At 37.9% G+C, this 17,018-nt stretch overlaps 1 protein-coding gene across 1 annotated transcript in view; it reads left to right on the forward strand.

Annotated features, from left to right (window-relative positions):
* The window catches only part of odad2 (outer dynein arm docking complex subunit 2), a 195,267-nt gene that overhangs the window by 99,326 nt on the left and 78,923 nt on the right, over window positions 1–17,018 (forward strand). Inside the window, exons 11-15 of the mRNA XM_039753888.1 lie at window positions 434–580; window positions 1,223–1,432; window positions 9,296–9,532; window positions 9,749–9,859; window positions 11,183–11,337. Coding sequence (XP_039609822.1) covers window positions 434–580; window positions 1,223–1,432; window positions 9,296–9,532; window positions 9,749–9,859; window positions 11,183–11,337 — 860 coding nt within the window. The remainder of the gene's footprint in view (window positions 1–433; window positions 581–1,222; window positions 1,433–9,295; window positions 9,533–9,748; window positions 9,860–11,182; window positions 11,338–17,018) is intronic.

Consider the following 17,018-nt stretch of genomic DNA (forward strand, 5'->3'; position numbering starts at 1 on the left):
TTCCTCTGTGTTACGAGACCAATCCAACCTGCCAGTGATGTGGACCCCCAAGTACTTGAAGAAGCACACCAGTTCTACATCAACACCCTGAATAGGGACCAGACATGGAGGCTCTTTGGTGTGGCAAAAGTCAATAAGCAGTTCCTGTCGATTTTGCTGATGTTAAGTTGCAAACAATTCACAAAGTTCTCCACCTGACTTCTCTCCCCTGTCTCATCCCCCTAACTGATAGACCCCATAAGTGCAGCAACATCTGAGAATTCCTGCAAGTGACAAGACATATTTATAGCCCAAGCTCAATTCTGTGCTCTGTTGTATTTAGAATTTGAAAGTCTGTGAACAGCTGGTGATGATAGCTCAGAATAAGTGGAAATATTCAAGTAGCTTTTCAAACTTTTTATTTATTGTATTTTTTTATTGTCTTTTATTTCAGGGAGGAAACCAAACAGCCACTGTGATTGCTTTGTGCTCGATGCGAGACTTTAATTTGGCACAGGAGACATGCCAACTGGCCATCAGGGATGTAGGTGGCCTTGAAGTGCTCATTAATTTGCTGGATACAGACGAAATCAAATGTAAAGTGAGTAGCAAACGCCAAAATATTAAAATGTCTGCAAATATGGAGAAAATACTGTGTTTGTGTGCCAGCATGTTTTCAGCACAGAGGCATTTTAAACAAAAAATAAATGGGGGAGATTAAATGGGTTAAGCGTACAGTTAATAAAGTTTAGTAGAGCTCTGCTGCAGAGCAAGACCCTGATCTGTCTGTCTATCATATTGTGCCTTTCACATCTATCTATCTATCTATCTATCTATCTATCTATCTATCTATCTATCTATCTATCTATCTATCTATTATATAGTGCCTTCCATATCTATCTATCTATCTATCTATCTATCTATCTATCTATCTATCTATCTATCTATCTATCTATCTATCTATCTATATAGTGCCTATCTATCTATCTATCTATCTATCTATCTATCTATCTATCTATCTATCTATCTATCTATCTATCTATTTTCATATCTATCTATCTATCTATCTATCTATCTATCTATCTATCTATCTATCTATCTATCTATTATACAGTGCCTTTAATATTTATCTATTACTTAATGTTGTTTTAGTGATGTATTTTAATTGGACTCTTGAAAAGGTTTTATTTGTTTGTTAATTTTATTGTGAATCATCTGTTTTTTTTTCTTTATATTTCATTAGATTGGTTCCCTAAAAATCTTAAAGGAAATCAGTCGAAATTCACAGATTCGTCGTGCTATTGCGGGCTTTGGAGGCTTACAGATGATGGTAAACATTTTAGACTCCCCAGAAAAAAAACTGAAATGTTTAGCGGCTGAGACAATCGCTAATGTGGCCAAGTTCAGAAGAGCAAGAAGAACTGTTCGGAAACATGGAGGAATAAAGAGACTGGTCAGTGAATTTTGAAATTTTCTCTTATTGTTTACTTCCTCATTTTCTCGAGCCCTGAGTGGTTTTTTTTTTGCTACTTAGATGTGTTGATCTATGGAGTCTGGAGTTGCGTCAGAGCTTAACTGAGGTTTGGAACGTCTGCTGTGTGTTATTTAACGTGACTGCAACACTTTCTTTTTAATACCTGAATAAGCTTTTTTGCATTGAGTTGAGTTCTGTGTTGAAATCACAACAGGCAGCAGTTGAAGTGACACACGCTCACATACTGCAGGGCATTTTGAAAGTGTACAGCTGAGCCGTCCTCCTTGTCCTGCACTTTGCTTTTTATTCTTCTTGCATTTCTCAGTGCTGTTTCTCTGCAGCTGGGACTAAACTGGAAACTGAAGCTGACAGGAAAAACTGAGTTTTACAATTAGAATAGTGAAATATTTTGCATATTGATGACTTCTTATTGTTTAAGTCATTTCGTACATTTAGTATTGATTTTGAGTATTTTGAATATTCATGTGATTCATAAAGTCCCCTGGCCTCAATGACTTGTTGTTTTCTATGCTCTTTTTCTTTTTCTGTGAGAGAAATCCAGTCTTGTTCATTCTTTCCTTTCGGAAAAAAAAATCCCAACTTAGTGCACGTCTGTGTCCCTGTCTGTCACACCAGTGCTTACATTGGCCAGGAGGGACAAGACATGAGTTACACCACGGAGAGAAAGAGCCTTTACACACAGGCCTGGCCTTGGGTTTTTAACTTTAAAAGAGATAAATAGAAACGTAAAATGTGTAGGAAATCTAACATGACATTCAGCTCGTTTAAAAATGTTATTGATGCTGTTAGTCACTCTGCTCTGCTCAAATACACCGTTATGGGATCTCTTATATAGTGCCTTATCTATCTATCTATCTATCTATCTATCTATCTATCTATCTATCTATCTATCTATCTATCTATCTATCTATCTATCTATATAGTGCCTTTCATATCTATCTATCTATCTATCTATCTATCTATCTATCTATCTATCCATTTCTTATATAGTGCATTTCACATTATCTATCTATCTATCTATCTATCTATCTATCTATCTATCACATAGTGCAGTAGAAAAACAACATATAGGAAAAAATAGGAGGATGTACAGTATGTATATTTACGTCGCCTTACTAATTAAATTAGTAACAATTTTTAGTTTATGTAAATATTTAATCAACTCATATGTAATTTATTTTTGATCAATTGGAATGATTAGAATTGGGATTATTGTTTTAAGCTTCTTCTAAGTATGTGCAGGTGAATAAAAAATGAAAGTTCTTAAAATACAATTATTTATTTGGTATTACTGCTGCACTAGCTGAGGTGGTTTGTGTCCCTTTTTCCAGTACTTAAATGTCAGTGTTTGACTGTCAAGACGTAATAAAACAGAATCTTTTTGTGGAATATCATTTCACAGTGAAAGAGGCAGTGATGAGACGTCAGGCAGACGTGTTTGTGTTTTCAGTATTCGAGTATCTTATGTGCTGTGATCTTAGAAAATGGCCTGCTCTGAATGGCACAGCCACTTCGATTTAGTGTGTTGTATCTTCATTATTAGATATTTGTAGCATCTTATTTTTATCCACTCTTGTATTTTTTAAATCAATCAAGTGTTTGTATTTTCAATATGTAAGTATCTCATATACTGTGATATTAGAAAATGGAGTACTCCTGTCAGGGCTGGATTAACATCTTCAGAGGCCTTAAGAACACAAAAGATTTTGATGCCCATACATTTATCTGATTCAAAATCTAAACAATAATAAATCGTAAAATAAAATTAGATTTTTTAAAGCAAAACACAACTTACATTAAGATGGAAAATAATGTATATTTTTGTAAACTTCCATTTTATATATTTTGAAAAGTTTTCTCTTTTTTTATTTGTGAGGTCTTTGATCAGATCCTCAAAACTACTGGTAACACATCTGCTTCTATACTTAGCAGAGGTAAGGCATCCAGCCTGCCTCTATTATTATTTTATTATTAATTTTATTATCATATATATATATGTATATTTATTTTTAAAGAACTTCAAAAACAAATTACATTACTTTTCTACATAGTCACCTTTCTTTGTGATACAATTTTCCCAGTCACATGACACTCTCAGAAACAACCAATTACTGCTTCTCCCACCTTCCAATGAAAATGTAAAAGTGTGGAGACTTTTTGAATGTCCCTCGTGTGTATATATATATATATATATATATATATATATATATATATATATATATATATATATATATATATATATATATATATATATATATATATATATATACATATATACTCAGCAAAAAAAACGTCCTCTGACTTTCAACTGTTTTACTTTCAGTAAACTTAATGTGTAAATATTTGTATGAACAGTAAAAGAGTCAACACCATAAGACATAAACTAAAAATGTTTCACAATGTGTCCCTGAATGAAGGGAGGCTCAAAATCAAAAGTACCAGTCAGTCTCTGGTGTGGCCACCAGCTGCTTGAAGTACTGCAGTGCATCTCCTCCTCATGGACTGGACCAGATTTGTCAGTTCTTGCTGTGAGATGTTACCCCACTCTTCCAACAAGGCACCTGCAAGTTCCTGGACATTTCTAGGGGGAATGGCCCTAGCCCTCACCCTGCGATCCAACAGGTCCCAGACGTGCTCAATTCCTTCGACAATAAACATGAATCCGTCCATCACCCCCGGTGAGACAAAACCGTGACTCGTCAGTGAAGAGCACTTTTTGCCACTCCTGTCTGGTCCAGCGAAGGTGGGTTTGTGCCCATAGGCGGCGTTGTTGCTGGTGATGTCTGGTAAGGACCTGCCTTACAACAGGCCTACAAGCCCTCAGTCCAGCCTCTCTCAGCCTATTGCGGACAGTCTGAGCACTGATGGAGGGATTGTGTGTTCCTGGTGTGACTCGGGCAGTTGTTGTGGCCATCCTGTACCTGTCACGCAGGTGTGATATTCGGATGTACCGATCCTGTGCAGGTGTTGTTACACGTGGTCTTCCACTGCGAGGATGATCAGCTGTCCTTCCTGTCTCCCTGTAGCGCAGTCTTAGGCGTCTCACAGTGCGGACATGGCAATTTATTGCCCTAGCCACATCAGCAGTCCTCATGCCTCCCTGCAGCATGCCTAATGCACGTTCACGCAGATGAGCAGGGACCCTGGGCATCTTTCACAGTCGGTAGACAAGTCTCTTTAGTGTCCTGCGATTTTAGAACTGTGACCTTAAATGCCTACTTTCTGTAAGCTGTTAAGGTCTTAACCACCATTCAACAGGTGCATGTTAATTAATTGATTATGGTTAATTGAACATGCATGGAAAACATTGTTTAAACCCTTTACAGTGAAGATCTGTAAAGTTATTTGGATTTTTAAAACATTATTGTTGAAATACACAGTCCTGAAAAAAGGACGTTTCTTTTTTTGCTGAGTATATATGTGTGTGTGTGTGTATGTATGTATGATATGTATGTATATATATATTGTGAAAGATCAGACAGACACGGACTCCAGATGTCGAAAACACACCCGTTTATTGCACAAAACACCACAGTATTTCTCACAGTCCCTTTTGCCTTTCTTTTTTTACCACTTCTACTCCTCCCTTCACAAGCTCCTTCCTCTTTCACCTGACTCCGGCTACCTGAATGGAGTCAGGCGGTCCCTTTTATGGCACACTCGGATGTGCTTCAGGTGCTCCTTGATGATCTTCTGGCAGTACTTCATGGTGTGGCGGAAGTGCTGCAGTCCATGGCTCAGGAACCATCCAGGTTGTCATTTTATTGATTCCAAAACTTTTAGAACTAATTATTGGAACTCCAATTGGCTTGGTAAGCTCAGTGACCCCTGACCTACATACACAGGTGAATCCTATAATGAGAAAGAGTATTTAAGGGGGTCAATTGTAAGTTTCCCTCCTTTAATTTTCTCTGAAGAGTAGCAACATGGGGGTCACAAAACAACTCTCAAATGACCTGAAGACAAAGGTTGTTCACCATCACGGTTTAGGGGAAGGATACAGAAAGCTGTCCCAGAGATTTAAGCTGTCTGTTTCCACAGTTAGGAACATATTGAGGAAATGGAAGACCACAGGCTCAGTTCAAGTTAAGGCTTGAAGTGGCAGACCAAGAAAGATTTTGGATAGACAGAAGCGACGAATGGTGAGAACAGTCAGAGTCAACCCACAGACCAGCACCAAAGACCTACAACATCATCTTGCAGCAGATGGAGTCACTGTGCATCGTTCAACCATTCGCGCACTTTACACAAGGAGATGCTGTACGCGAGAGTGATGTAGAGGAAGCACAAACAGAGCCGCTTGTGGTCTGCTCAAGCACATTTGGATAAGCCAGCTTCATTTTGGAATAAGGTGCTATGGACTTATGAAACTAAAATTGAATTATTTGGGCATAACAAGGGGCGTTATGCATGGAAGAAAAAGAACACAGCATTCCAAGAAAAACACCTGCTACCTACAGTAAAATATGGTGGTGGTTCCATCATGCTGTGGGGCTGTGTGGCCAGTGCAGGGACTGGGAATCTTGTCAAAGTTGAGGGACGCATGGATTCCACTCAGTATCAGCAGATTCTGGAGACCAATGTCCAGGAATCAGTGACAAAGCTGAAGCTGCGCGGGGCTGGATCTTTCAACAAGACAACGACCCGAAACACTGCTCAAAATCCACTAAGGCATTCATGCAGAGGAACAAGTACAACGTTCTGGAATGGCCATCTCAGTCCCCAGACCTGAATATAATTGAAAATCTGTGGTGTGAGTTAAAGAGAGCTGTCCATGCTCGGAAGCCATCAAACCTGAATGAACTAGAGATGTTTTGTAAAGAGGAATGGTCCAAAATACCTTCAACCACAATCCAGACTCTCATTGGAACCTACAGGAAGCGTTTAGAGGCTGTAATTTCTGCAAAAGGCGGATCTACTAAATATTGATTTCATTTCTTTTTTGTGGTGCCCAAATTTATGCACCTGCCTGATTTTGTTTGAACAATTATTGCACACTTTCTGTAAATCCAATAAACTTCATTTCACTTCTCAAATATCACTGTGTGTGTCTCCTGTATGATATATTTAACTGACATTTGCAGGAAAATAATGACTATTAACAAGGTTGCCCAAACTTTTGCATCCCACTGTACATATGTGTGTATGTGAATTTCCCCTTGGGACTAATAAAGTATCTATCTATCTGTCTATCTATCTATTATATAGTGCCTTTCACATCTATCTATCTATCTATCTATCTATCTATCTATCTATCTATCTATCTATCTATCTATCTATCTATCTATCTATCTATCTATGTAAGTAGGTTTATGTATAAATGTGTATATATTTATATATATATGTATGTGCTTGTATGCATGTATATATACTGTATATATATGTGTGTATGTTTGTATGTGTATGTATGTATATACAGTATAAAGTCAAAACTTGAATATATAAAGTCAGCGCTGGAATATCCATCCATTTCCCAACACGTTAAATCTGACCACAGGGTCACGGGGGTCTGCTGGAGCCAATCCCAGCCAACACTGGACGCAAGGCAGGAACCAATCCTGGGCAGGGTACATGCATCATTTTCAAAACATTAACCGAACAGTGTTTTTTTAATTTATTTTTCTGAATACGTTTTTGTTAACTTATTTCAGTTTTTTTAGTTTACTAAAAATGTGCCTGAGTCGTTTCAATCAATATATTTTGACTTTGACTTTATATAATCAGGAATGACTTTATATATTCAAGTTTTGACTTTAAATATTCCAACGCTGACTTTATATATTTTTGACTGTATATTTTCTAGCGCTGACTTTATATATTCAAGTTTTGACTTTATATATTCGGAAATGACTTTATATATTCTGACGCCGACTTTATATATTCAGAAAATCAATGTATTTGCCTGTTTGGCACCCCATAGTGTATGTATAAATGTGTTTATATATATATATATATATATATATATATATATATATATATGCTTGTATGTGTGTGTATGTATGTATATATGTATATATATATACTGTATATATATGTAAGTAGGTGTATGTATAAATGTGTTTATATATATATATATATATACACTCATATGTATGTATTTCACATAATGTATGTATATGTATACGTTTCTATGTCATGTTTTATTTAATGTAAAAGCTGGCTCAGCTACACCTTATGGTGCACAGTAAATCCGGCAATGGAAACTGTCAGTTGTGCCCCCCTTCCCTTGATGCCCTAAGCACCTGCTGATTTTGCTTATTGGTTACTCCAAGCCTGACTCCTGTTTATCCAGTTTTTCCTCTTGTATGTTGGATATTATATATTCATATCATCTATTTTTATATTTTACAGTATTGCATGTTTAAATCAATTAATGTTTGCATTGAATATCCCATATACTGTCATATTATACAATAATGTGACACTCTGTTCACGACAGTGAATTCTTTTGTTTTTGTACTTTGGTTTGACTAAAACTACTCTGTAAATAGCAAATAGTCAGGAGTCCCCAATAATAGTGCAATTTCAGTTGGATGTCTTTTATTCTGCCAGTCTTGTGCACTAAAATAACAAACCAGTGGCTTTAAATAAAGAAGGTTCACGTGCTTCAAGTCAGCTTCCATCAACTGAAATACAGTAAACGGTATGCTCTTCTGATATTATCTGGAGTCCCGAAATTGTTAACCAGAATAGAAGTTTTTGACACGCACACATTTACTTCTAAAGAGAAGCTTCTTATTTATTTACTAAGGGGTTCATCCCCTGTTTGCTTTGCTCGCCAACCCCCCTGGCCTATGCTACGTGCCCGCCACTTCGCATCTCTGCCACTCCCGTTGTGAAGAGGATGGCTGAACGCACCAAAGGAGACGCGGTTGCTCCTCCCAAACCCACTCTTAAATGGTGATACAATGGGAAAAGAAATAATTTTTTTACCTCCTCTTTGCTCGATCAGCTGCTGGCTTGCTGCTACTGCCGTGCCAGGTGATCTTCATCTCATGCGGCACTTTGAACATTTAAAAGCCTGTACAGCAGCTGTCATACTCTTTTATTTCCAGCCCCAGGCAGGGTTAAATCTCTTGGCACAAAATCTCGTCTCATGGGATGTGAGTTCTTGATATTTTTTATTTTATAATTTAAAAATGGAAAAAGAATCAGAAAATAACAACATCACATTAAAGTTCAATAAACCCTGAAAAGAATGATACCAAACATATATATGTAGGTTTTAAAATGAGCCCAATTTAAAGCGTGAAAAGAAATGTGACATTAAAAGGCTTAGGATTTTATATATATAGAGTAGATAAACTCTTAAAAATGAACTGCATCTAATTCTAATTATCTTACTGCTCCTTGTCTAATAGATACAGAATTTCTTAGCTGTACAGGACAGGCACACCCAGAATACTCATAAATTCATGTAGTAATAATAAAACACACAAAGTTGTACTTTTTGAATTCTTTTGGTATGGCTTACTAGATATTCATAATCTCTATTTTTATATCCTATTGCACTACTAAACAACGTAATCATGAATAAAATAGCAAGGGACCTTTTCAGCTTCCTGCCATTATGAAATATCTCAAGAGAGTGATTGTGCTGTCTGTGTTTGTTATAGTTAAGGACCTGATAAACATAATGTATAATTTCATGTATAATCTGTAAATATTCCATGTATTAGTATATAAATATTTTCCTTAAAGTTGCTGTTTTCTATCCTGCTGTGATTATGAGTCGTATTTCATTTACTATGTCACATTTTACTATCAGTTTACTATTGACGCTGCCTGACACACTGAGATGTCTCCCTTTTTCCCTTTAAGGTGGGTCTCTTAGACTGCGTGCCCAGCGACTCGGCTAATCTGACTCCAGAGCAGGAAAAAGACATCGAAGTGGCCCGCTGCGGCGCTCTGGCACTCTGGAGCTGCAGCAAGAGCACCAGAAATAAAGAAGCCATCCGCAAAGCCGGGGGAATTCCATTACTCGCAAGGCTTTTAAAGTCGCCTCATGAAAACATGTTGATCCCAGTAGTTGGCACACTGCAAGAGTGCGCTTCTGAAGTAAATAAAGAATTCTCTTTTTTTAGCAAATTTTAATTTTTTTTCTAAATTTGGGGATAAAATATGTAACATAGCTCTTTGAAAGATTTTATTCATTAGTGCATTATTGCAGCAATAAAGTAAAATTTATGCTTCGATGTAGTAATTGCTCCAATTTCTGTTTTATTGCCAGCTCATAAAAATTTTAATGTTCTCCACTTGTTTTTTTTTTCTCAGCAAAGTTACAGGACAGCAATTCAGAGTGAGAAAATGATTGAAGATCTGGTGAAAAACCTCAGCAGAGACAACCAGGAGCTGCAGATGCATTGTGCCAGTGCCATCTTCAAGGTAAAGAGCGGCTTCGGTTGAACTGAATTTGTGGGATTGTTCTGTGCCGATTAATAATGCCTGCAGTGAAATGTCTGGTTGGAAGAATTGAGACCCCACTTATTTAGTGAATGGCTTAAAACCGATTCTTTATCAGAAAAATATACGTTTATGTATGTATATATGTATATATATAAGGGTTAGGAAATAGTAGTATGTATTCTGTCAACTAATACTTGTTTACATTTATTATCGTATCTGCAGCACAAAAACAGACAAGGAAGAGAACAAAAGATCAATAAACTGAGTGACATCTGTCTAGTATATAGTGCCTTTCATCTATCTATCTATCTATCTATCTATCTATCTATCTATTATATAGTGTCTTTCACATATCTATCTATCTATTATATAGTGCCTTTCATGTATCTGTCTATCTATCTATTATATAGTGCCTTTCACGTATCTTATCTATCTATCTATCTATCTATCTATCTATCTATCTATCTATCTATTATATTGTGCCTTTCACATATCTTATCTATCTATCTATCTATCTATCTATCTATCTATCTATCTATCTATCTATCTATCATAGTGCCTTTCATCTATCTATCTGTCATATAGTGTCTTTCACTCTATCTATCTATCTATCTATCTATCTATCTATCTATCTATCTATCTATCTATCTATCTATCTATTATATAGTGCCTTTCACATATCTGTCTGTCTATCTATCTATCTACAATATAGTGCAGAAGAAAAACTTTCAAATTTCAATAAGGAAAAACTGATTTTCACTTTACTCTCAAAACCATGAAACGAGATGAGACGTTGGCTCCAAGAATTCTTTCTTTCTTTCTTTCTTTCTTTCTTTCTTTCCTCCTTTCACCATGTTCACATATAGGAGCTCGTGTTGTCACTTTGTCGGTGACTCTCCTGATGGTCCTGTGCCTTTGCCAGAACTTGTGTCTGGATGTCAGGTGTAGCAGCGTCTCACATGTCATAAATGTCTTTCTCATTTCTCACTTTAATCTCTCATTCTAAAAGTCATTATGATAGAAACACTTTGCTAAATGTAAATATAGTTGTTGCAACAGAAGTCCAGTTTTTCCCATAAAGTACGAGAGCTCAAACTAAACTCTCACGCCTGCCTGTGCCTTAATGCTTTGTCTTACTACGTCTTTGTGTGTTTTTTTTGTAAACCAATGAAATGTTTGCGTTTTTGAACAGAAATACATAATGGCAGACTTTATTCTGTTTTGTAATATTTTACTGCTTGCATGTCTTGAGTTACAAGATAATATCGCATTGTCCCTCATTTTTTTCCCTTTGCTTTAAAGTGTGCTGAAGAAAAGGAGACCCGTGAACTCGTTCGACAGTTCGATGGCCTGAAGCCGCTGGTGACACTTCTTAGCATGTCGGAGAATAAGCAGCTCTTAGCGGCGGCCACTGGGGCAATCTGGAAATGTTCCATCAGCTTGGAGAATGTGGCAAAGTAAGGACTAATTATAGTTGTTGCTGTGACTACCAAGAAAATATTGATAATTCACGTTTCACCATCACCTAATTACATGTACACACCACTTCGACTCGTTCATTTATTATATTCATTATTTCTCATATCTAAAGCATAAAATATTACATTTATAAGCCATTGAATCATCGCACAATCAAGCCAAATAGCACATGTTTCAAATTTTCATACAACGAGAAGGACACCACCACCAACCAGGCTTTACTTTATTAATTTTATAAAATATGACTTTGTAATAGGACTGGAAATGAGGTAAGGGTGTCATTTTTTAATGCAGATTTTAATATGTACTTACTTTAATAGCTAGTATTGCTTCCTCTGATGGATTCATCATAATTTATATTAAAATAATCCGTATAACTGCAATTTAGAGATATTTACTTAACCCATTTTGTCTAATAAAAGCCATTTTTAAAATGTTAAGGCTAAAATCCTCAGCCTATATTACATCTGATTTCTTAAACAGGTAGTCCTAAATCAATATTAGAGCCTCAAACTGGTTTAGGGCCATAGTTGGGTGGAGCACATCCTGGCAGCACTGAGTATAAGGCAGCAGCCGGCTCAGGAGACACCACAGGTCCATGTCATGTGCTCAGAGTGGGCCGACATGCCAACCCAGTCCTCAACTTCAACACCTCAGCCACCTGCAAGTAACAAGCTGGTCACGTTGGCAGATAATCGAGAATCCATTCAGTCGTCACAGAGAGATTTGAACAGCATACAGGATTGGACTGATTTGTGGCAGATGAAATTTAATGTCAGTAAATGGAAAGAATTACACAGAGGAAGTAAAAATGTGAGGTTTGAATACAAAATGGGCGGTCGGAAAATCGAAGGTACGCCTTATGAGAAGGACTTAGGAGTCATAGGGGACTCTACACTGTCGACCTCCAGGCAGTGTTTAGAAGCCATTAAGAAGAAAAACAGAATGTCAGGTTATATAGCGCCTTGATGTGTGGAGTACAAGTCACAGGAGGTGACGCTGAAGCTTTATTACACACTGGTGAGGCCTCATCTGTAGTCCTGGGTACAGTGTTGGTCTCCAGGCTACAAAAAGGACACAGCAGCACAAGAAAAGGTCCAGAGAAGAGCGACTGGGCAGTAAATGTAAAGGATTACATATAGGAAGTAAAAATGTGAGGTTTGAATTCATAATGGTAGGTCTGAAAATCAAACGTACGCCTTACGAGAAGGATTTAGGAGTCGTAGTGGACTTGACACTATCAACTGCCAAACAAAAGCCATTAAGAAGACTAAGAGAATGTCAGGATATATAGCGCCTTGATGTGTGGAGTACAAGTCACAGGAAGTTCTGCTCAGTCTTTATAACACACTGGTGAGGCCTCATCTGGAGTCCTGTGTGCAGTTTTGGTCTCCAGGCCACAAAAAGGACACAGCAGCACTAGAAAAGGTCCAGAGAAGAGCGACTAGGCTGATTGCAGGGCTACAGAGGATGAGTTATGAGGAGAGATTAAAAGAGCTGAGCCTTTACAGTTTAAACAAAAGAAGATTAGGAGGAGACCTGACTGAAGTGTTTAAAATGATGAAGGGAATTAGTCCAGTGGATCGAGACGAGGCTTTAAAATGAGATAGATAGATAGATAGATAGATAGATAGATAGAAGTGAAAGACACTATATGACAGATAGACAGATAGATTATTGATAGGAACATTTACATAACACCTCTGTAGACCCTCAGAGCTCTCTACATAGACAATGGGCAGCCACTTTAACCACCAGCTGTATGAAGCACCCACCTTTCCTGTGCCAGTATGCTCACCTCTCGCTGGCTTTGAGGAGGTGAAGGAGTGTGAGAGAGCCAATTAGAGACAGGGGATGATAACAGCCCAGAATGGCTAGGTGGGCAATATCACCAGGCGGACACCTTACTGTTTCTGAAGGATGCCCAGGGATCTTTTATGACCACAGAGAGTCAGGTCCTCAGCTTTACGTCTCATCTGAAGGACGTTGCCATATTTACAGCACAGTGTCCCATTCACTGCATTGGAGTCCACAGACAGACCACCGGGTGAGTGGCCCCTACTGGCCTCGCCAACACCTCTGCCAGCAGCAACCCAAGCTTTTCCTAGATGGTCTCTCATCCAAGTATTGGCCAGCCCTGAACACACTTAGCTTCAGGTGGAAGGGCAGGTGGGGTGGCTGCTTTCTAAAAAGAGGCACATCTCTGGAATAGGAGACATGGCAGTCCACCACAGATATAAAGGTGCTCTGTGGCCACTGAGTTATTAGCTGTATGTTAAGACGTAGAGCTGGGCACAGCGGAGTCATGCTTGTTCTTCATGTGTCTCTATTTACTTATTTTTGTTTATTTTGTTTTTCCTTCCCATCGCATGCCATGCAGTTTAAGTGGCAATTACAACATTTACAAATGCTGCAAATCTCAATGCAGCCATGACAGACTCTGACCCTGCAAGTCTGAAGTGGATTTAGCGTCTTCAGTGAGAATTAAGTTGTCGAAAACTTTTGACATTTATATGGCTCGTGTATGCGTGACACGAGTCTGACACTTCATCATTGACTTCGACACCTAAAATAAGTTGTCTTTACGTTAGTAACTGGGCCTGCTGACTGACATCTTTGCATAAAGGGTTTGCTTATTTAAAATCACTTTTGTCAAATTGTCCAGTTCCGCTATATTGTGGTAAAAGCAGAGAATGTGGTGTCAAACAAGCCAATGATTCAGGCGGCCATCTCTTATTGTGTTTGAGTCACCGTCAGCTCAGTCAGTCCTCGGGCTGTGGCCGCCGGTGTTTCACTTCTTTATCTTTTATTTGAAGCTCACTTTTCTTTTGCTGTTATTGGAATGTGCCGTTTAATCAGACGCCTTGCACTTTACTCATTCAAATCCAAATATTTATCTTAATCAAACAAATTCCTTACTTGTTTATTTTCGATTTTTTTTGGTTTGTTCTTATCAAGATAGCTTAATTTTGATCCAAAAAAGTGCAAAATGTCAAAGAAGTTAAAATGAATTCTAATTTGCACCTCAATGACATGCAGTGAGTAAGACATAGAAATAAATTCATATTAGAAAAGCAGTTCAGTGAGTAATGCAAACCATGGTTTAACATTTAAAAAAAAGCAAAATAAGAAATAATTTGTCTATTTAAGAAAAAGATTAAAAAGTTCATTTTTGGTTACCTTCTAATTTTACTTGATTGGTATACGGTGAGTAATGCAGACAAATAAATACAAAAGAAATTCAGCAAGTAATGCAAAACATTTAAATTTTTCAAAAAGTAATATAAGAAAAATTGAAGAATTGAAGAAAAAAGTAACAAAGTCAAAGTTAGTTTTTGGTTACCTTCTAATTTTACTTGACTGGTATACGGTGAGTAATGCACACAAATAAATACATATTAAAAAAAAAAAGAAAGAAATTCAGTGGGTAATGCAAAGCATAATTTTAAACTTAATAAAAGCAATATAAGAAAACAATTTGTCAATTGAAGAAAAAAGAACCCATTTAAGCCAAGTTAGTTTTTTGGTTACCTTCTAATTTTACTTGATTGGTATACGGTGAGTAATGCAGACAAATAATGTAATATTTAAAAAAAAAGAAATTTAATGAGTAACTCAAGACAAATCGTTTAAATGTAAAATAAATATGCAATAGGGCGGCATGGTGGTGCAGTGGTGGCGCTGCTGCCTCGCAGTTAGGAGACCTGGGTTTGCTTCCCGGGTCCTCCCTGTGTGGAGTTTGCATGTTCTCCCGTGTCTCGTGGGTTTCCTCCGGGCACTCCGGTTTCCTCCCACAATCCAAAGACATGCAGGTTAGGTGGATTGGCGATTCTAAATTGGCCCTAGTGTGTGCTTGGTGTGTGGGTGTGTTTGTGTGTGTCCTGCGGTGGGTTGGCACCCTGCCCAGGATTGGTTCCTGCCTTGTGCCCTGTGTTGGCTGGGATTGGCTCCAGCAGACCCCCGTGACCCTGTATTCGGATTCAGCGGGTTAGAAAATGGATGGATGGATGGATAAATATGCAATAGGGCGGCATGGTGGTGCAGTGGTGGCGCTGCTGCCTCGCAGTTAGGAGACCTGGGTTTGCTTCCCGGGTCCTCCCTGTGTGGAGTTTGCATGTTCTCCCCATGTCTGCGTGGGTTTCCTCCCACAGTTCAAAGACATGCAGGTTAGGTGCATTGGCGATCCTAAATTGTCCATAGTGTGTGTCCTGTGGTGGGCTAGCGCCCTGCCCAGGGTTTGTTTCCTGCCTTGTGCCCTGTGTTGGCTGGGATTGGCTCCAGTAGACCCCCGTGACCCTGTAGTTAGGATATAGCAGGTTGGATAATGGGGCGGCATGGTGGTGCAGTGGTGGCGCTGCTGCTTCACAGTAAGGAGACTTGGGTTCACTTCCTGGGTCCTCCCTGTGTGGAGTTTGCATGTTCTCCCCGTGTCTGCGTGGGTTTCCTCCCACAGTCCAAAGACATGCCAGTTAGGTGGATTGGCGATTCTAAATTGGCCCGGGTGTGTTTGTGTGTGTCCTGTGGTGGGTTGGCACCCTGCCCAGGATTGGTTCCTGCCTTGTGCCCTGTGTTGGCTGGGATTGGCTCCAGCAGACCCCCGTGACCCTGTATTCGGATTCAGCGGGTTAGAAAATGGATGGATGGATAAATATGCAATATAAGAAAAAAGAACAAAATAGGTCAAAGTTAGTTTTTAGGTAACTACTAATTTCACTTGATCTGTATACAGTGAGTAATGCAAACACATAATTTAATGTTTTAAAAAAGAAATTCAAGTATTGCAAAAAAAAAAAAGAATTAAAAAAGTGCAATATAAAAAAACCTGACAATTTACGAAAAAAAAACCAATTAGATCCACGTTAGTTTTTGGTGACCTTTTTATTTGCACCTGATTGGTATACAGTGAGTAATTCAATATATGACTTAAGGAAAATTATTTATTAAAAAAAAAAGAATCAATATTAGAAAAAGAAATCAATTCAAGGTGATGTCAAAGTCAAGACTTGCCAACCCTAACCCTGGCTCTTTTATTTGCACTTGAGTTGGTAGTTAAAAAATCAGATTAACGGAAAAGACGAGAATCCAATCAATGTGTACTGCGTATTTATTTCTATCTGACTGGATTCTGTTTATGAAAAATAATCCATTAAAAAAAAGTGTCATCATTTAAATGAATTGAACTTTTTTGCCCTTTCAGCTCACTCCTGTTTGCATCTGTTAGAAAATACAATTAATAAAAAATGAAATTGTTTGCTGGCAACCTTCTTATTTACATGTGATAGGGATGTATCAGGTAATGAGACAAAAAAAAAAAAAACAAAGAAATTAATTTAGGAAAAATAATAAATTTAAGAAAAACAAATTAATTGAAGTTTGTCAACATGACGTGTGGCCTCTGGTTGATTTTTTTGTGTGACATATTTTATTTTATTTAAAAAACATTGCAATGACATGCTAGTCAGTGAAATAAATAAAAAATATCATAACAGATATACTGCGGTGGGCTGGCGCCCTGCCCGGGGTTTGTTTCCTGCCTTGCGCCCTGTGTTGGCTGGGATTGGCTCCAGCAGACCCCCGTGACCCTGTAGTTAGGATTCAACGGGTTAGAAAATGGATGGATGGATAACAGATATATCCTTTTTATTTTCAAAATCAATAC

This window comes from Polypterus senegalus, chromosome 5 (genome assembly GCF_016835505.1).
Source record: "Polypterus senegalus isolate Bchr_013 chromosome 5, ASM1683550v1, whole genome shotgun sequence".
Taxonomy (NCBI): Eukaryota; Metazoa; Chordata; class Cladistia; order Polypteriformes; family Polypteridae; genus Polypterus; species Polypterus senegalus.